At 38.8% G+C, this 20,591-nt stretch overlaps 2 protein-coding genes and 1 long non-coding RNA gene across 6 annotated transcripts in view; 1 reads left to right on the forward strand and 2 right to left on the reverse strand.

Annotated features, from left to right (window-relative positions):
• lrrc24 (leucine rich repeat containing 24) overlaps positions 1–8,796 on the forward strand; it is a 31,635-nt gene extending 22,839 nt beyond the window's left edge. For all 3 annotated transcript variants that reach the window (XM_082173026.1, XM_082173025.1, XM_082173024.1), the window contains 3 exons: positions 1,653–1,931; positions 3,303–3,471; positions 4,729–8,796. In XM_082173026.1, coding sequence (XP_082029152.1) covers positions 1,653–1,931; positions 3,303–3,471; positions 4,729–5,885 — 1,605 coding nt within the window. In that variant the 3' untranslated portion in view covers positions 5,886–8,796. The remainder of the gene's footprint in view (positions 1–1,652; positions 1,932–3,302; positions 3,472–4,728) is intronic.
• Positions 1,865–12,297, reverse strand: LOC309501258. Its single transcript, XR_014206824.1, has 3 exons — positions 12,134–12,297; positions 3,242–3,481; positions 1,865–1,943 (listed from the first exon to the last, which is right to left on the reverse strand). It is a non-coding gene; the product is annotated as an uncharacterized lncRNA (long non-coding RNA).
• A 412-nt stretch (positions 12,298–12,709) lies between these two features.
• On the reverse strand, positions 12,710–18,772 carry LOC309501109 (polymeric immunoglobulin receptor-like). 2 transcript variants are annotated; one of them, XM_082173109.1, is made up of 8 exons: positions 16,677–18,772; positions 15,192–15,506; positions 14,722–15,045; positions 14,311–14,350; positions 14,069–14,196; positions 13,801–13,835; positions 13,602–13,676; positions 12,710–13,439 (listed from the first exon to the last, which is right to left on the reverse strand). In XM_082173109.1, the coding sequence occupies exons 1-8, from the start codon at positions 16,987–16,989 to the stop codon at positions 13,386–13,388; spliced, it is 1,284 nt and encodes a 427-aa protein (XP_082029235.1). In that variant the 5' UTR covers positions 16,990–18,772; the 3' UTR covers positions 12,710–13,385. The 2 variants fall into 2 exon arrangements, with proteins under 2 accessions (XP_082029235.1, XP_082029236.1); XM_082173110.1 differs by lacking the exon at positions 16,677–18,772 and having other exon boundaries at positions 15,192–15,942.
• Positions 18,773–20,591: the final 1,819 nt, after the last annotated feature.

Genomic DNA, 20,591 nt, shown 5'->3' on the forward strand with positions numbered 1-20,591 from the left:
AGAAATTTGCTTCAGCTCGGCCTGTGTTTGATTACAGACAATAGCTTGATAGAAATCAATTAGAACATGAATTAGTGGAATATGTTGCATCATTAATAGAGTTATAGTAGTGGAGACAGGGCACTCAGTCCTACTCTTTGAAAGCCCATTAATGCCGTTCCTGAAGCTGGTAATTGATTTGTTTGTGCGTTTCACTGATAGTCGACCCAGAACTGTGCAGCGCTCACAGAACTTTGTATTGATCCATTTTAAGTTAGGAAACCTTCTTTGACTCTGAATCCACCTGGAACAGAGCAAAGATGAACAGCAAGAGAGAAATATTTATGCGTGAGTGTGTTTTGTCAGCAGTCTCTCGCTGCTGTCAGTGATCAGGACAGAAACTCAGGTCGACACGGATGAGATGGATGTAGGCTAGCGTATAAAATCAATGAAGCTTATACTGCAAGAGAAACAGATTCTCATTAGAGTTTGATCAGTATTGCCTTTTAATGACTGATACGATACAGACCATGTTTTATCTGAACACCGATATACAGAGCCAATTATAAGTTCTTTATAAGTTTTTAATTATCGTTGCAACAGTAAAACATGCATAATACTAATAATTCAATAATTAATATAGCCTAACTTATTATTGATATTGTTATTCATTTGAATTATTTTTTTATTTCTGTTTTCAACTAAATAATCATTAGACTATGACAATAAAACATAATAATAATAATTCCATTATTAATGAAATGTATTACTAATATTGTTGTAATTAAAAATGAAAACAATAATTTTGATATTAATAATAATCTCATTATTAATATAATAATAATAATAATAATTCCATTATTAATACAATATTTTAATTTCCAAATTGTATTAATATTATTAATATATTTTTATATCCATTATTTATATTATATTGATTATTTTGTTGTTGTCATTATTGTTATGATTATTAATAATGACAACAATAATAATACTTACAATTATTATATGCATAATAATAATCAAAATTGTAGTTAATATAATTTATTATTATTTGTATTCCATTATTAATATAATAATAATAATATAATATTTCCATATTCAAATAAAAGTATTAATATTATAACATCCATTAATAATATAATAATATTGTTGTCATTATTAATATAATTATTAATAATTACAACAACAACAATACTTACAATAATTATATTAATAATTTTATTATTATTCCATATTGTGGATTTAATATTATTCCATTATTAATATAACATTTTCCATATTCAAATAGTATTAATATAATATTATAATATCCATTATTAATAATAATTATATAATTATTAATAATGACAACAATAATACTTACAATAATTATATTAACAATAATGATAACAATAATCATCTCAATCATTTCATTATCAATACAATTTATTATTATTATGTTTTTCAGAGAACATAAATGTGTTGTTTATTCATAAACCAGCTATTTAAAGCTGAAAAGTGTGTATATCGGTAAGAAATACTGGTCAAACTGATTATCTCTAGTTCTCACTGCTTCAGTTTTTAATGATGGTTTATAAAATAAAGCACCTATCACATATCACTCACTCTCTCTCCTTTTAAAACCGTGATATGTACTAATGTTACTCCCATGGAATTTGTGTCTGCTTCAGACCATCTTTCTACAGGACAATGCCATTGGACAGATCCGTCAGCGGGATCTCTCTGACCTCGGCCAGCTGCACTACCTCTACCTGCAGAACAACAGCATCTCCATGCTGGAGCCCGGGGCCTTCAGGAACCTGGGTCTGCTTCTGGAGCTCGCGCTCAATGGAAACCGCATCCACCTGATCACAGCAGACGTGTTCAGGGGCCTGGACCACCTGCGCATCCTTTACCTCGCAGGAAACCAGATCACCAGACTCGAGGACTACACTTTCCGCGGACTGCAGGTGAAACCACATCTGAAAATGTACATTTACAGTATGTTATGGGATTTGGGAACATTCATTTACAGTATAAATGTGACTAAAAACGTTCATTTAAAGATAAAAGTTTAGCCAGGACTCAAATGTTCTGGCTTGTAAGGTCCAAAAAATAAATAATAAAAAAAAATCAACAAAAAGAGAATGCAAGAGATCATGATTTGCTACAAATAATACTCAGAAACTTCCTTAGATTTCCAAAATAAAATTGAGGAGAAAAAAAAATGCATTGGAAATATAATTGACTGAGTACAAGTATTCTTCTATACTATTGTGCCTATGAAAACAAGATGCTTTTTGCACTTTTTTGACAACATTTTAGGGAAACCAGTGTTAATAGAGATTCTGTAATAGTTATTCATATTTTGAATTAGATTTTGTTTATATTTTCCATTTTTTCAGTCTTAGTAATTTTATTGTGTGTTGGACATTTGTTTTTGTTTTGTTTTTAAATATGTCTATAATTTTTTTATTATTACATTTTATTAGTTTTAATTTTAGTTTTTTTTAGTACATCAAGTTAAATTAAACGAAACAGGGAAATGTTGCCTTAGCAACAAGCTGAAAAATTATATACCGGTATTATATTTTATTTTATTTTACTTCACTATAACACTGATTTGATTTCAAGTAGTGAAAGTGTTTTTTTATGGTTTTAGTTTTAGAATCAATTATAATAACAAACCTGGTTCAACATTTTATCCCAACATTTATGAAATACTAATACCATCATATGGCTATTTTTAGAAAGCTCCACACATTTGCACAACCTTTACATGATGTTACCTTTACAAAGTTTGCAAGTTTTGAAATGCTCATAAGAGTTTAGAAGCAGAAACCACAGAAAAGCAATACAAAACCTAAATGAATGGGACTTTTTCAGCAATATGGTATAAGACATTCACAGCAGTGCCATCTTTGATTTTTAACAGGAATGAAAGTGAGTCTGTGAGGGATAGACATAGGTACATCTCTTCAGGGGGTTGTACTGTTATTTAGTGTGTTTTTGGATTGTTCTGCTGACGAAACACTGCAAGAATATCTTTCCGAGAAATTTCAGCAGACAAAAAACCCCAGACACCATGAGCTGTGGAAAATAATAAGTGATCTAGAAGCTTAATACAGCTTTTTACAGTGGATGCCATTAAAAACACAGCAAGTCTTTCCCTCGAAACCTCCCTTTCTGAATAAGGTCTATTGGATGGAGGGACTGAACTGAAAATAGATGACACTGCATCAGTCTAGGTTGCTTTACAAAGTGTGTTTTATGATCGTACCGACCATGCTCGTTGCAATACCCATAATGATTACCCATCAATGTTGATGCATGTTTTCCAGCGGTTGCAGGAGCTGCATCTGCAGGAGAATGCGGTGGAGGTGCTGGGAGATCAAGCTCTGGTGGGTCTGTCCTCTCTGGCTCTTCTGGACCTGAGCAGGAACAATCTGAGGACCCTGAGTCCCGCGTCACTGAAACCCCTCGTCAGCCTGCAGGTGCTGAGAGTCACGGGTAAGAGCTTCTGCCACAATAATCAGAATAACCCTTTTTAAGTCTTCAACTGTTTAGATTTTTTCTCCTTAGAAATGTATCTCATGAATATTAATTAAGTCATGTTTCCATTGGTAGCTCTTCTCATTTAAGTAATCTAATTAAAGGAGCATTTCACCCGTGGGAACATTAATCTTTATTGAAAGTGGGTCATATATGTAGTCGAAATGTAACATAAATTTCGAATTTGGTGCCTTCTTGACCGAGGAAAGTCTGAAAGTAACTTTAGGGCCTATTTGTATGGAAGACAAAAACTCCCACAATGCACCACATTGCACAGCTCCGCAAGCCACTCCCACTAATCCAGAAACTAGGATGGTTCACAACACAAACGTCCGTGGCTACGAACATCTGATTCGAGCATCGGAATCCGAAATCCTCTTCTTATATCATATTGAGTACCTTCCGCCATTGTCGTAACTTCACATCTGGCTCCACAGCGCCTGTTAGCTTAGCTTCCAAACAAGATGGCGGAAATTGCTTTTAGTTTCTGCAAGTGAAGTCCCACCCACTGATCTGTAATAGGTCTGTAGCGTGAGTGGGTCCCACCCCCACTGTGAAATGAGGAACGAGTGTTTGTAGTCTCAACCCCTCTACAAAGATATGGGACTTCCTGCTTAGAATGACGCAAAATTACGATTTTCACATCATTACAAGCAGGAACTGCAACACTGAAATCCGTATTTCTGCCGTCTCAGGGGAAAATGAGGGAATAATGCACGACCATTCAAAAATATGAGTGGGTTTCTTACGATACAAAGCTTAATGCAAATGGGTGAAGTGTTCCTTTAATATTCGTGATCCAAGCGTTCACAAGGGCCTCGTTTACACTGTCAGTGAAATGTGACCCTATTCCGATTTTTTGCTCATATGTGACACAGATCCGATGTGTTCTATGACAGTGTAAACAGGAAAAAAACGCATTCATTCGGATATTTCGAGATCAGTTTCAGGCCTCATTCATATGTGGAAATAATTCGGATATGTGCCAATGCGAAATCAGAATTGGGCATCAAGACCTGCAGTGTAAACGAGGCCTATGATCCAGTGCTGTGCTGTTGTACGAGTTGCACGACCTGCAAACGTACCACATTGACAGGGCATTTAGATGTCAGCCAAACTTTATGTTTGCTCAAGTATTTTTGCACAACATGCCGTTTGGATAAATATTTAATAATGCTGTATTTTGAGAGGCTTATATTGCGCTTGCTCTGACAGATAACCCGTGGCGCTGCGACTGCGCTCTTCACTGGCTGCGCGGCTGGATAAACGAAGAGGGTCAGAGGCTGTTGAGCTCAGCCGAGCGCCGGATGCTGTGTGCCGAACCTCCGCGACTGTCCCACCTCAGTCTGGTGGAGGTTCCCCCAAACAGCCTTGTTTGCATCCCGCCTGTTGTGCAACTGGAGCCCAGCCACTTGACGGTGCGTTTGGGGGAGAGTCTACGCGTGTCCTGCCAGGCGTCCGGATACCCGCAGCCCCAAGTCACCTGGAGGAAAGCGTCTCACGGAAAAGCCCAGCTGTCTCCCAGAGGTCTGGTGCAGGAGGTCGGGATGGACGGAGATGCAAGGACCGGCGGGAGGTTGGTGACGGCCAGGCCTGGTGGAAAAGGAGGGCCGTCGAGTCGGGGGCCAGTCCGAGGAGTAGCCGAGGAGGGAGGCGACCGGGAAAACTTTGATCCTGATACGGGAAGCGGGATGTTGTTTCTCAGCAATGTCACGGTGGCACATGCCGGACGCTACGAGTGTGAGGCCTGGAATCCCGGCGGTGTGGCTCGTGTGACTTTTCACCTCTCTGTGAACATGTCTTCGTCCCGCTCGGAAATCTGGCCTCGGTTGCATTCCTCGTCGTACTATCATCCTTCCTCTGTGGATGTGAGCCAGGAGCCACTGTATGAACTGGAAAGCATGGACTTCAACGCACTGGGAACCGCCACGCAGACGGCCATCGCGGTGGGAATCTCGCTGCTTGCCTTGACGGCGCTGTTGCTTCTCTGCATGATTTACAGTCGTCATCGCCAGCGGCAGAAAGAGGAAGGTGGATACGGCGCCAGCAAAGAGGAAAGCATCCTCTACGTCAACGACTACTCCGACGGCCCCACCACGTTCGCTCAGCTCGAAGAGTACCGGGACGAACGCGGCCACGAGATGTACGTGTTAAACCGCGCCAAACCGGTGCTGCCCTCACCACCAACATGCATCCAACAGGGGTCGGTGCTAAAGGCCAGCGAGTGTCTGACTCCAGGACGGGCCACAGGGATCGGACCCCGCAGAGCTCCCGCAGAAGGAGGAGAAGGACCTCCGCTTGATCCCGAAGGGTTGTTCATGAACCAGAGCTTGCTGTTTGACACGCAGATCGCTTATGAGATCCACTGCTGAACTGTATCGCTGGAAAGACTTCTGGTTTTTGCCAGTGGATGTCATCCTGCTGAATTTCCTTTTGTTCTGAGAGCACAAAAGTTTTTTTTTTTAAGTATTAAGGGAATAAGAGACTTTAAAGCTGCATTGTGCAATTTCAGTGTCATCAGATGTGTTTGCAAAATTATTGTCTGACTTCCCCTGTTATCAGGTTGTACCGGTTCTAAACACAACATTGGTTAAGTCAGTGTTGCTACACTCATTGAAAAATAAAGGTTCTTTATTGGCATCTATGGTTCCATGAAGAATCTTTAACATAGAATCTTTCCATTCCACAAAAGGTTCATTATAGTGTAAAAAGTTCTTTACATTTTTTTTATGTTCTCCACACTAAGGAAAAATTTTTTTTCAAGAACTGTTAACTAAAAGTTGCTTTGGAGACAAATTTTTTTTTCTTGTATTGCACTGTTATGAAAACCCTCTTTGAGAACCTTAATTTTTAAGACTGTAAGTTGAGCTGCTCAAACAAGCAGAGAAATGTTGAAAACATCAGCGTTTACTCTAGTTGGGGAAATCCCCCTCTGAATGGCAACTTAAAGGAATAGTCCACCCAAAAATGAACATTTATCCCATAATTTACTCACTCTCAAGCCATAGGTGTATGACTTTCTTCTTTTAGCCGAAAACAATCTGAGGTATATTAAATCATATCCTGGAGCTGTATGGATTACTTTTATGATGGATGGATGCATTTTAAAAAGCTTTAAAAACTCGGGCACTATTCACTCTCATTATAAAGCTTGGAAGAGCCAGGATTTTTTTATTTTTTTATATATAACTCAGATTGTGTTCGGCTGAAAGAGGAAAGTCATATACACCTATGGCTTGAGGGTGAGTATAAATTTCATTTTTGGGTGAACTATTCGTTTAATTGAATGGCTACATAATCATCTCTGCACATTAAACTGGGATTGCACACAGCAGCTTTTAAGGAATACTTCATCCAAAAATGAAAACAGTTCTCATTCGCATAGTTTATGATGGGTTGTTTTGGTAGAATCACAAATGGAAACTTAAAGTGTTATTTACAAAAACACTCTGCATTGTGCATATTAAACATGTTCCTGTTTGTGTTTCACAGATAAAAAATAACAGCATTTTGGTTTGTAAAGTGATATAAAAAATTTGTCATGTGAAGAATTTTAGACCGATAAAAAAAAAAGATTACATTTATCTAGTTTAGAAACATTCCTACAGTTGATAAATATGTATTAGAAGTGAATAAAGGGGGAGGCTAAAAAAAATTTATAAAAAAAAACAGGCTGCAAATTTAATGAAAAATAGATGAGGAAGAAAATGCAGGTGAGTATTTGGGGAGAGAAAATTGAGTTTACAAGTGCAGTCCATTTGGAATAATTCATTTTTAAAGAAATTCATACTTTTATTCAGCAAGGATGCCTTAAATAGATAAGAACCGACGATAAAGACATAAAAAGTTACAAAATATTTCTATTTCAAATAAATGCTGTTATTTTGAACTTTATATTCATGAAAGAATCCTGAAAAATCTTTTCACAACTGATTTCAACATTAATAATAATCAGAAATGTTTCTTGAGCATCAAATCAGCATATTAGAATGATTTCTGAAGAATCATGTGACGCTGAAGACTGGAGTAATGATGCTGAAAATGCAGCTTTGATCACAGGAATAAATTACATTTTAAAATACATTCATATATAGAAAACAGTTATTTTAAAGTGTAATAATATTTCGCTTTTTACTGTTATGATCATAAAATAAATGCAGCCTTGGTGAGCATAAGAAACTTAAATAACATTAATAAAACATCCATCAAATTTTTTTACGGTAGTGTACTTCATTCAATTTGGCTTGTTTTTCAATTGGCGAGGGCAAAAAAAAAAAAAAAAAAAACACAGCACAATTTTTATGTCATTTAAAAAAACGTAAAAAAAAAATAAAAAACAGTTAAAAATGTTTTAGCAACCTAGTATCCCCAACTCACTATGACAGATAATGATCATTTTTATCGCAGCCTCCTCAGAATGACATGATGGTGAATAAATGAATACATTTTCACTTTTGGATGAACTTTTCCTTCAAGAGAACAGTGCTGGTTTTTGCTAAAAGCAAATTCTTGTAGAATGAGAGCTGCTACCTACCTTTAAAAGAAGAGGTTACATAAAACTACCAAAAAAACTGGATATTTTTTGTCGTGTTACTGTGAAATGAAGTGATCCAGGCGTAGGTCAATCACAGGGTTTTGACCTCTCGGACAGGGACTGTGAGGACAACAGCAGAGGACTTCTGTGCCGTGACGTCCCAGTGCCAGACAGTGTGAAAAGCTTAATGTCCTTCTTCTTGCAAATGCTGTCTACATATTTCAAGTATTCTTTCTTTTCACATGCATTCCTGTGTGTATTTATTTGTGAACGGCAGGCAGCAGAGGAGCAAGAAACCTGCTTTATACAAGAATCAAATGCGGGTGGGTGGGTGTGTGTTTACTACAGACGGGATAGATATGAAGTAGTCGCATCTATTTTCTGTCTGAGGCTCGTTTGCTCTCATACTCTTGACCTCTGTTGGAATAACACTGTGAATAAACAAACAGGACTCTACATTCACAGCTAGCTTTTGTAAGTTAATAGATATGCCAGTTTCTTTCATATATAACAGTATTGTTTTTTGAGAGTGTGGGTATTTTTTTCCTCTGCTATTTTCTTCTCCAGCATTATACGGACAATTTAGTGATGATCACATCAGGGTATAACTGTATAAAAGCATTCATTACAGCTTGTGGGAACATCTCAAGGTGTTAAGCTTCTGCTCAACAATACATTTGTTTGTGTATTTCTGTCAAATGTCTATCAAATATCGACCTATTTTATCCTAATAAATTATGCATTTATTTGAGATTTGCTACTGTGTGTCAAAGGAAAATAGTGAAAGTTTGACAGTAACCAGGACTCAAAGGTAAGCTGCTTTACATTCACTATAAAGTTCCTAGCTTTTTATATTTAGTGGCGTTAATAAGGCATCAGTATTACTGTTACAGTTGGAATCAGTTTGATTTTATAATAAAAAAAATAAATGGATACAAATACCGGAACCTGAAGTTTGTTCTGAACCAGAAACATTAAATTTTTTATGGGTTAGGGTTAGGGTTTCACAACCTAATACTTAACATTAAAATAACTTTAGTCCATAACTCAGTATGTAGATTTGTGCTACAGGTGTACAACTCATTTTGTAAATGATTATAATTGTTTCCTGTTCGATTTCTATATATTTTACTTTAAAGGTGAACAAAGTAACTTTTTTACCTTAACCGAACAGCTTCGGAGTCATTGGAATAGTTATATGACTTTTTTCGGGTTGAATGGTGGTCGTCTCGCACCCCCCAAGTGCCTGTGAGCCGAAAAACCACCCTTGCAACTTTGAGCCGGCGGGACGCAGCGTCAGGAAGTATCGCGTGATATCAGGTCTTGCGATGTAACGAATTGCTTTACGGCAAAAAAAATCTGCAAAAATTCTGTCATTATTGCGCTCCCTCACGCTGTTCGAACCCGAATGAAGATGACGTTGTAAAGGGGGAGCTCTATAGAGAGACCTGCGAGCAAAAAGCGAGAATACAGCGAAGAAATTCCCGAAACTGCATAGCCCTGCTTTAATATTAAAAGTACACTATGTAACTTTAGGCCCTCTAGCGATTAAAAAAAAACCTGCATGCATTTTCGCGGAAGAACAATGTTTTGGCTGTGCTTCGGCTCTGACTCTGCGGATGAATATGGTAATCCCAGTTTTGACGAAAGGGATCTCAAGCTGAGTACTGTAGTTTACCCTTTTATTAGGGTGACCAGACATCCCGAAAAATTTGGGACAGTCCCGAAATCCAAGCTGTTGTCCCGAATCCCGAATCCGGCCCTAATTGTCCCGAAAATTATACTAAAGCACATTCTTGAGTAGTTATTGTCTGATAAAACATTAAAGGGATACTTTACCGTTTTTTCATATTAAACTATGTTATTCCCTTAACTAAGACGAGTTGATACATACCTCTCTCGTCTCAGTGCGTGCACTAAATCCCTCTGTCTTGCGGCGAAACTTTGTTAGCCCAGTTCATTTAATATGGGCCAAGCAGAGAAGCTACCAAACACCTCCACGTTTTCCCTATTTAAATACAGTTACTCGCAAAGTGTAACTCGACCTAGAACGGTGACACAAAACAAAACGTTGCGCTTTTCTAAGCGTGTAAAATGGATAACTATTTTGTATGGCGGAATACCATAGCAAGTGCTTGTAAGCACTTCGACTTGGCGCAGTAATATCTTCACTCGTGAAAAATCCTCTCACCGGCCCCCGCTCCCTCTAGTGAAGATATTACTGCGCCAAGTCGAAGTGCTTACAAGCACTTGCTATGGTATTCCGCCATACAAAATAGTTATCCATTTTACACTCTTAGAAAAGCGCAACGTTTTGTTTTGTGTCACCGTCCTAGGTCGAGTTACACTTCGCGAGTAACTGTATTTAAATAGGGAAAACGTGGAGGTGTTTGGTAGCTTCTCTGCTTGGCCCATATTAAATGAACTGGGCTAACAAAGTTTCGCCGCAAGACAGAGGGATTTAGTGCACGCACTGAGACGAGAGAGGTATGTATCAACTCGTCTTAGTTAAGGGAATAACATAGTTTAATGTGAAAAAACGGTAAAGTATCCCTTTAAAAACTGTCCGTGGAGGTTGAGTCGTCCTGCAGCCAGCCCCCACCGGCTGCTCATTGGCTGCAGCATCTTTTTTCTTTTTTTAAAGTTCTACAAAGATACCGTAGGCGTGAATTTAAATGCATTGATAAGCGAGCGCAAGTTGCCGCAACCGCGAGTACAGTGAATGTGCAGGCAGCCAGTCGTAAAGGAGTGATTGATTGGTCGCGGCACTGTGTGCAAAAAAATACTTCGGCCTAATGTCTGATGTTGGGTTACACAACGCAAATCATCTACACAATTATTTAGTTTTCTTATTTAATGACCGACAATTTAGTCGTAATAATAATTTTGGCATAAGGCTTATTAGCATTAGGCTATAGCCTGAAATGTCTGATTTATGCACTGTTACAACAGTCTTTTTTTTCCCTTTTTTTTTTTTCAATGACATTTAAGTTCATGATTTTAATGTTTGTTTGTTTTTTGTGGCAGACAGACTAATGACAGACTGTTGATCTTTGAATAAAAATATGTTTGGTTCAGGTTTGAAATTCATTATCTTTTATTATAGGCTATGTAGTCTAATGTCATAGTAGGACTACCCCAAAACCTCGGTCCCGTCCCGTCCCGAATTTCGGCCAATCTCATCTGGTCACCCTACCTTTTATAGACCTTATGCACCAGAGAAACGAGGGCGTCGCCATCTTTAGAATATTGTCTTTGAACTTCCGTTTTTGCGGTCGCTCTGTATATTTCTATGGCGCTGCTGTCCAGGAGTAATTAGCGTTTGAAGTGGATTTACTTAATGTAAAGTTAACGAAAGTTATCATGAGGACTGTAATGTTTAAAGCAGATGACTTAACAAATGTCAGTCGACCGGCCGGGAAGATTTTAAAACGAGCCGTTCATTCATAAACACGCAAAATCGCTGTGAGAATACAGACCGGAAGTCAAAAGACAACGGGCGCAAAAAAGGGCGGGGCTACGTAAGGTCTATCCGATTGTTAAGTCTGACGTCACCCGTGACGTTTAGCCTTTTCCGGGTCCAAGCGCTCCTCTCGTCCAGAAATAACAATGGTGGAACCTGTAAATTTATTTACGATCACGTCCTTCTTAGTGAGGCACCTTTGGCGGTCAAAAAGGGTTTAAATTCCTTTAACACCAACAGAGTGGTTAGTGTAGCTCATCACTCAGGTGGCATAATTAAGGGTAGAGTCAATGAAAAAGAAGATTTACGAGGTTGAAGTGAGTTAGCTCGGGACACGGGACACAGCACTGCGGCACTGTAAAAACACTCAATAATAACCAAAACACTAGCGAAAGCGGTAGGTAGGTAGAGAGGACCTGGACTTTGGACCCGGAAAGAGTATTATCGGAGAGTGGTTACGTCACGACTTAACAACCGAATAGACATGTTACTTCCTTGAAAATACATTCCAGCACACCACTACAACAACTCGTGATGAAATAACACTTCACAATAATGCTTACAATGAACTAGAGAGCTACATATGACAATTTATCTGTTCAATAAACGCATTACTAGCCTACCTGTTAATAAAAACGGGCATCTCCGCGACGCTTTTACAACAACATTTCAGATCCCTCAGGTCTCGGCATCTCCAAAAAACCAAGCAAATGTTGATTCTTTTTTTATTATGACGCTCCATTGTTCAGCGTTTGTTTAAAACAGGTGATTGTCCTGAGATCGGAGATTTAGCTGCTCCATGTTTATCTTTCTCGCTATTTGTGACAAGCTATGCCGCTCCTACACCAGACACTTCAAAGCAGCCAGAGCAACTTTTCTCTATTTACAGATTTGACGAGATACACGGGTGAGTGACGCATGTACGCAATTCCCTGTGAAAACCAATGTCTAAAATATAAACACTTATAATAGGCTTAACCATAGTGAATCAGGGTAAGACAAAATCACGCTTTGGAAGAAGGATTGATGATGTATGTTTTGACTCTTTTTTTATCAAAAAAGTGACATGGTGTACTTTTAAATTTAATATAGTTGGGGGTGTGTAGACTTTTTATATCAACTGTATATGTGTATACACCAATATATAGTATACACGTGTGATAAAAATCCCATAACATTACATTGAATGAGAGCCATAACAGCATATTTTTTTTTTTATGTATTAATATGTATGATACACATGATTTCTTAAGCAAAATATTTCTTGATGAACAGATTGAAATATCCCATGCATTCCACATACAGTTTTTGAGGAAATCAACCTACAAATGGTTTACAGCGAATATTAATCTTGATTAGGAGAAAATGTTTTTACAACATCAACAATAATAATGCTAAAATATTTAACAGCTCAAAAAAAAAAATCCTTTATTTGCAAAGCCAAATATTGAGTTATTAGATTTCAAGTAGGGTGTATTTTTTCAGGTTTTTCTGAAGTGGTGTTACAAATGTCAAGTTGACTGAAACTGATTGTTTTGCTCTCTGATGTGGTCATGACGTGTTTCAGTTTTACTTCTCACATTGATTAAGAATAAAAGTAGAAAAGCAGAAGAAACCTACATGCTAATAAATATAGGTGACACTTGCATTTTGCAGTTGTGGCAAACCTCTTAATAGTAAAATGATAATCTGTCACAACCATGACCTCTCAATCTGCAAATAACACATTAAAACATGTGCTGGAAATTCCTCTTTTTCTTTCTCACCTCCTTTGTGGCTTTAAAGGAAACTTTAGATGATTTAAAACAGACGAATATGCCATTACTTCAGATTTTAATATGCATAATGTGAATTGCCATCAGAGATCATCTGTTATTAGTGAAGTTTCAAAGCGCTGTAAATCACTTCATCTTGGTCAGGAGGACGGCTCTGAAAATCATTTAATAAAACACAAGACAGAGTGGGATGAATTTCAACGAGCCAGTGATTAAAAGCTCATGTACATTATGCATTTCCAAAAAAAATAAAAAATCATGAGATCACCTACTTGGCCATAAATAGATTATAGAACATTGTATTAGTGCTACTTACAATGAAGACCTGGTTTTGTTCATTGTCCTTTCCTTTCTTGAAGACCACTGTGTCATACATCACAAGACCTTCTGTCTGTATAAGAGAGCAAACAAAACTTTAAAGATAATTCAGATGGTAATGGTATGAATCTAAAGTCATGCTGCAGTTTTAGATGTGTATGTCTGATGTGTAGATATCTCAAGGCCTAAACACATACCACAGAACAGACGTCTTGTCCTTGTGTGGGGAAATCTTAAAACAGGAAGAATCACATCATAAAACCACATGCAAAAAAAAAAAAAAAAAACTTATAGGCAAAATGCTATACAAATGGAAAAAGATAAGTGTTATTCGTGGAGACTAAAATGTGAGTTTTCACCAAGGTAATGTAATGCGGCAGTGCAATAAATCCCGTGAAATTGGATTTGAGGCATTAGCAGTGGAATATTGCTTTGTATTGAATATAAAGCTGTGTTAGAACTGACTGTGTTTTTGTTTAATCCTCCAGATCACCAAAACCAGCGTCAGTAGCGGCACAGCTGTCCATATCAGCAGAAGAATCCTGTTCCTGTGTTCAGACGAGGTGTCCTCGCTCTCATTTCTTGTTATTTTGCTGTTAGTATAAATAGAATCATTTTATGGGTCTAAAATGTCAATGACATTATTAAGAAAAGTCCCTTTTTAAATCAGTATATTTGATTATTTCAAGTTTCAGGGATTTACTTACGAAGACGGACCAGCTTCATCAGAGCTTGTATCATTCTCAGCTGAGTTTGGAGGACAAAAAGCAAAAAACATAGGATTACATAGGATACTGTTACATAGGATACTGTAAAAACTAATGTAAAAAAAAATTAATGTTTGATTCTAGTTTATTGCAATTATGCTTTATTATATCAACATAAAATAATATTTATAAATATGAAATTACATCTATAATAGGTGAATTATGTAAGGAATAATTGCTGGCGGGCCTTTGAATTATTAAAAAAGAATGCACACCCGGGATTTCAATAATTCAATGGCCTGGAGTCAATTATTCTGCTTATATACAGTTACATGTCAATTATAATGTCAGATATAATGTCTTGTGTCAATTAAATGCTTTTCCACAAGATTACTGAAATAAATGACTTACATGTATTTTTATATGTATTATTGTCCTTCTGAACCGTGAGTTGAACAGGAACCTCTCGATCTCCAGCAGAGCAGAAGTACCATCCAGAATCACTGAGTCTCAGTCCAGTCATCAACACAGTGAAGGAACTTCTCCCATCATCACTGATCTGGACTGATGAATTCTGGGATGTGTCAGTCCTCTTCTCAGTGTAACAGCTCTGATCTTTATATCTGCACCACTGTTTGAGTTTATTCTGATATCCAGAAGTGTAGAAACACTGGACACTGACATTATCACCTTCATGTCCAGATACACTGCTGTTCATCACAGACACATCAGGAGCTGAACACACACAGCAAACAAACAAACAAACAAAAAAAGTTGGATTTAGTATTTTGTTAAATCTAATCAGGTATCTACTGAAGCATAAAACCACATACCACACAGAGAGAAAAAAAAAAAAAAAAAAAAAAAAAAACAGTCTTTACCTTGTTGAACAGTTAAATACAGATGTTTTCTGTCATCTGGTTTTGCATGAATCTCCACAGCGCACCAGTAATGTCCAGAGTCTGAAGATGTTGCATTGTTGAGTTTCATAGTAAAAATATTGTGGCCTGGATAATCAGTTATTGTCCATTTCCCTGTATCGTTTGCACGGGCTGTGATTTGGCAGAATGACCAAGTAAACCCTCTACACCAGAACTTTGAGTTTGGTTTATACTGACTGTCATACAGACACGGGATTGTAACAGATCCTCCTTCTCTCACAGTTACATGATCTAATGTCTTCATGCTCAAAGTTTCTGTAGAAAACACACACACACACACACACACATACACACACACACACACACACACACACACACACACACACACACACACACACACACACATGTAGTGTTTTCATTTTTTATGGGGACTTTCCATAGACATAATGATTTTTATACTGTACAAACTGTATATTCTATTCCCTTACACTAACCCTACCCCTAAACCTACCCATCACAGAAAACTTTCTGCAATTTCACATTTTCGAAAAAACATCACTTTTTTGATTCATAAGACGTTTTCCTCATGGGGACCAAAAAATTTCCCCACACGAACAAGGATTTCGGATATTGCCATCCTTGTGGGGACATTTTGTCCCCACAACGTGATGATTACCAACTCACACACACACACACACACACACACACACACACACACACACACACACACACACACACACACACACACACACCAAAATATGTTATAAACAAGTCTTCTACTTTATAACTCTTAGCTTTAATGATAATACTGGTACGAAATTAGCTAAAACAATTTTCAAATTAAATAAAAAAATATATGCATCAAATCATTATTTGTTCAGCGTGTGTTCAGTGTTTTTTATCTGGTTTGACCTCCTGCCTCCATTAACTTATGAATGTGTTTGGTGTTGTTGAACTTACAGCAGGTGAAATATGGAAAGGGGGACTTTTTACGTTTAATACAATATAATGTAACATAATATGACAATATGAAAGTGTTAAGTCATGGTCTGAGGAAGGTGATTTTAGAAATAGTGGGATATAGACATCAAATGAAATGGTACATTTGTGTAAAGAACATTCCAGTAATTTATTTTAATACTGTCATTTTAAATTTTTCCAAGTCAACAATCCACATTTCCCAAATGTCAACAATGAGTGTCGCAACTGTACGGTTACTGAATTTTTTTTTATTTTTTTTTTGGTTTAAAGGTTTTTTATGCAATGTTCAAGTCTTACACAGCTGGATATAAACTGAACAGTTCTGTAAAGTAGAATATATTATATATACACACTTATAATCAAATATACATACAGTACTTGCTCTCCCTGCTGTCTTTAAGAAGTGAAATCAATCAAAGTATACAAAGAAACAACAGAAGAACAGGGTAGTTTATAAAAACAAACACAAAAGCATTTGAGGGTAGAATGTAATTTCTTTCTTACCTGCAGTGTAAAGTAAAACACCAAGGAGAATAGGAGGAAGAGCCATGTGACCGTCCGAATGAGTAAAAGACAGGACCTGAAATGAAAATCTGACTTTCTTCCTCTGATAATGAGCCGTTCCTGTTTCTGCACTCATTGATGTAATGAAAACTGAAGTCAGCAGAGACATCATCAATCCTGCGCACACACACACACACACACACACACACACACACACACACACACACACACACACACACACACACACACACACACACACACACACACACACACACACACACACACACACACACACACACACACACACACACATACATAAACTGCTATAGGAATGTTTTGACACAAGAGTATTTTAGTTAAACATGCACTTGAAAAGGTTCGGATCAAAGCAAAGAGTCGAGGCAGCCTTACAGTACAACACTTCCCAAAGAAATATGCACAAATATAATGTACAAAACACTGAATCTGAAGGCCTTATATTATTGACCCTTAATTCATATAAAGAGATATTTTATATATAGTGCATGGTGTGCTTCATGCATCATACAAACCAGGCAGAACAGAATTTACACAAACATCTTATTTCATTCTCCAAACTAAAATTACAATTCCATTCTTGTTTGGGTATCAAGCCCAACAAAACATCACTGACACACATTCAGACAAGAGTCAGGTATGTAATGTAAAAAGCAGAATTGAGAACCTTTTCATTCATTATGAATTTCAGGGTGTTACGAACTGCTCAGAGACTTGGGGTGAAGATCCAAATGCAGATTTATTGGGACAATCCAGAATCGTAATACATATTACAGGAAAAAGGTCAAACACACAGGCAGAAAATCAAAAACCCAAGACACAGGAAACTAGGATAACGCTCAGAACTGCAGTGCAAGGAGACATTTCATAAAGTAAGAGTGAATACACAGGGCTTAAATAGACAAAAGTGAACAAGACAATAACACACAAGTGGAAGTATCAGAACATGATTATCCAGGCAATGGGTTATGGGAAATGTAGTTCATGGTGAGATAAAGCAGAATGATGGAGTGCCCTCAGCTGGTGATTGTGACACAGTGACAGTTTTCACAGTTATGTCAAATAAATGGATACATTTATAACATTGGCTGGCCAAAATAAAATCTTTGCCGTTTCATAATCGTTTACCATTTAAATTTCGCTTTGAAATAGCAGGTTCCATTGTGACAACATGCCCCACTATATTGGTCATTGTAGAATGAGTCTGTACCTTTTAATAATTGCAGGCATTTTCTACAGGTTTTTGTCTTAATTCAAATGACTTTCAAAAAGTAATTATACATATTCACTGATAAAGTCAAAACCATAAAAACATGTACAAAGTACAAATCCAAAGCAATTCAACAAGCAAAATAAATAATGCCAAATGCAAATACTCATTTGTATAACAGACTAAAACAACCCATAAAAGACTGTTCAAACACGGTTTATTTAACTGGTCAGGTTCATATAGAGGGCAAGCATTTGTTAGTGCATTAAACAGATTTTTAAAGGGTACACATTTTTCATGTTGAAAGACAAACTGAAACTTTGTTTCCAGGCTTAAAAAGATACAAAAAGACAAGTAACCCTGCTTCACTGACTCTTTGAAACTAAACAAAATAAAGCCCAAAAAAGGGCAATATCATCCCACTCTTTCAATAAAAACACACTGATTCCTTCAACAGCCACACAAAGCACCAGTTGACTAAACCCATCAAATATCTTCACCCCCTCCTTCTCCTCCAGGAACACCACAATCGGAGGGTTTTTAAGGCTTGTCATTAACCTGAAACACCAGCCTCCACTGATCATCTCAACCCACATCATTAGCCCATTACAGGGGTGTAGATCCCAAACAGAACCAGATGAGGGAGACAGAGACTCTATAGAATACAGCACAGTAGAACAAAACACTCAAATAATGCCTGAATTACAAGTATATACCCAATAAAAATCATCATTAAACTGCTAAACTATGCTGGTCAGTAACAATATAAATACATCATATGATACACACGAGACTGAACTGATTAAACCATTTAACTTAGTTAATGTACCCATAATTGCAGAATATTACAGAGAACGCCTCGGTTACGACTGTAACCTCGGTTCCCTGAAGAGGGAACGAGCGTTGCGTCGAGAAAATGACGCTGTGGGAACGCTTTGCGTGATGACGTCTTGAAGCACATGTAAAATCAGTCCAATGGTGTGGCGGAACGTCAGAGGCGGGTGACGTCACGTACCAGGAAGCTATAAAAGCCGGCCCGAAACAGAAAACGAAAGCTTCGTAAAGTCTGAAGTCGCGCTGACAGGCATGAAGGAGATATGGCAAGGCGACGCAACGCTCGTTCCCTCTTCAGGGAACCGAGGTTACAGTCGTAACCGAGGCGTTCCCTTTCAAGGGAACTCCCGTTGCGTCGAGAAAATGACGCTGTGGGAACGTCTATACCAACGCCTCCATAGCTACAAATGTCTGTCCTGTGTGAAATCCGTAGAGCAGCACTAGGAAGACAAGACATGAGACCCTGGAGCAGAGTCTAGATCCAGAGAGTAAAACCTGACGAAAGTGTGCGGTGAGGACCAGCCTGCCGCATCACAGACGTCCTGTAAAGAAACTCCTGAAATAAGGGCCTTAGAGGCCGCCATACTCCTAGTAGAGAGCGACCGGACAGCCAAAGGAGAAGGCTGTCCAGCCGCCTCATAAGCCAGTGAGATAGTCTCAACCACCCACTTGCTCATCCTTTGCTTAGACACTGGACCTCCCTTGTTAGGGGAGCAAAAGTCACTTTTACGCCACAGGGCAGCTCTGTGGACATACGCGTCTAACGCCCGAACAGGGCAAAGCAAATTATTCGCCTCCTGGTCCGATTTCGAAAGGGAGGAGGACCTCCAAGTGCCACGAAGGAAACGAGATACCAAGGGGTCTTTCCCCACAGACATTCCACCCAAAGGACTGTGGTAAGCACCTATGGCCGCCACATAGACCTTTAAAGTGGACGGGGTCAGACCTGCAGTGAACCGTTCCTGCAGGAACTCCAGCACTGTACCAATTGGGCAGTGGACTGGGTCCAACCGACGGTCACTACACCAAGAAGTGAATACTCTCCACTTCAGGGCATAAAGTTTCCTCGTGGAGGGAGCTCTGGACTGTAGAATGGTCTCAACAACCTCGGTTGAGAGACCTGACTCTATGAGCTGGGCCCCCTCAGAGGCCAAGCCCACAGGTTCCACAGTTCTGGCCGAGGGTGAAATATCGAGCCCTCTGCCTGGGACAGAAGGTCCCTCCTGACGGGTAACTCCAGAGGATGCCCGTCGAGGAGGGACACAAGATCGGGAAACCCGGTCCCTGCGAACTCTTTCCAGAACTCCCGGGAGCAGAGCAACTGGGGGAAAGGCGTACAGACGTAGCCTCGGCCACGTCTGTACCATAGCATCCAGTCCCAGAGGAGCTGGATGCGTGAAGGAGAACCAAAGTGGACAGTGAGACGTCTCTCGAGACGCAAACAGATCCACTTATAATTTCCATATCAGCTCCACCCCCTCGGGGGTGGAGCCACCATTCCCCGGGCCTCGGCCCCTGTCTCGACAGAGTGTCTGCTCCTATGTTCTGGACCCCGGGGATGTAGGCTGCCTTGAGTGACAGCAACTTCCCCTGGGACCACAAGAGGATATGGCATGCCAGCGCAAACCCCCTTGATATAGGCGACTACCGACGTGTTGTCCGTATGTACTACACATGGTGTCCCCTGAGACCTGTGATAAAGCTCCTCAGAGCCCGGAAGACAGCTAACATCTCTAGGCTATAGAATGCCAGGAACGATGATGGTCTTCCCACAGACCTTGAGATGAGCGACCCACAGGATCGCTCCCCAACCCGTGAGGGAAGCATCCGTCGTT

Source organism: Leuciscus leuciscus (genome assembly GCF_965113295.1).
Source record: "Leuciscus leuciscus genome assembly, chromosome: 6".
Taxonomy (NCBI): domain Eukaryota; kingdom Metazoa; phylum Chordata; class Actinopteri; order Cypriniformes; family Leuciscidae; genus Leuciscus; species Leuciscus leuciscus.

Coding starts and splice junctions, on each gene's coding strand:
- LOC309501109 (XM_082173109.1), bottom strand. CDS start 16,989: ATGTGTGTGTGTGTGTGTGTGTGTGTGTGTGTGTGTGTGTGTGTGTGT. Junction 13,677..13,800: donor GACAAGACGTCTGTTCTGTG/GTATGTGTTTAG, acceptor TCTCTTATACAG/ACAGAAGGTCTTGTGATGTA. Junction 13,440..13,601: donor AACAAAACCAGGTCTTCATT/GTAAGTAGCACT, acceptor AATGATTTTCAG/AGCCGTCCTCCTGACCAAGA.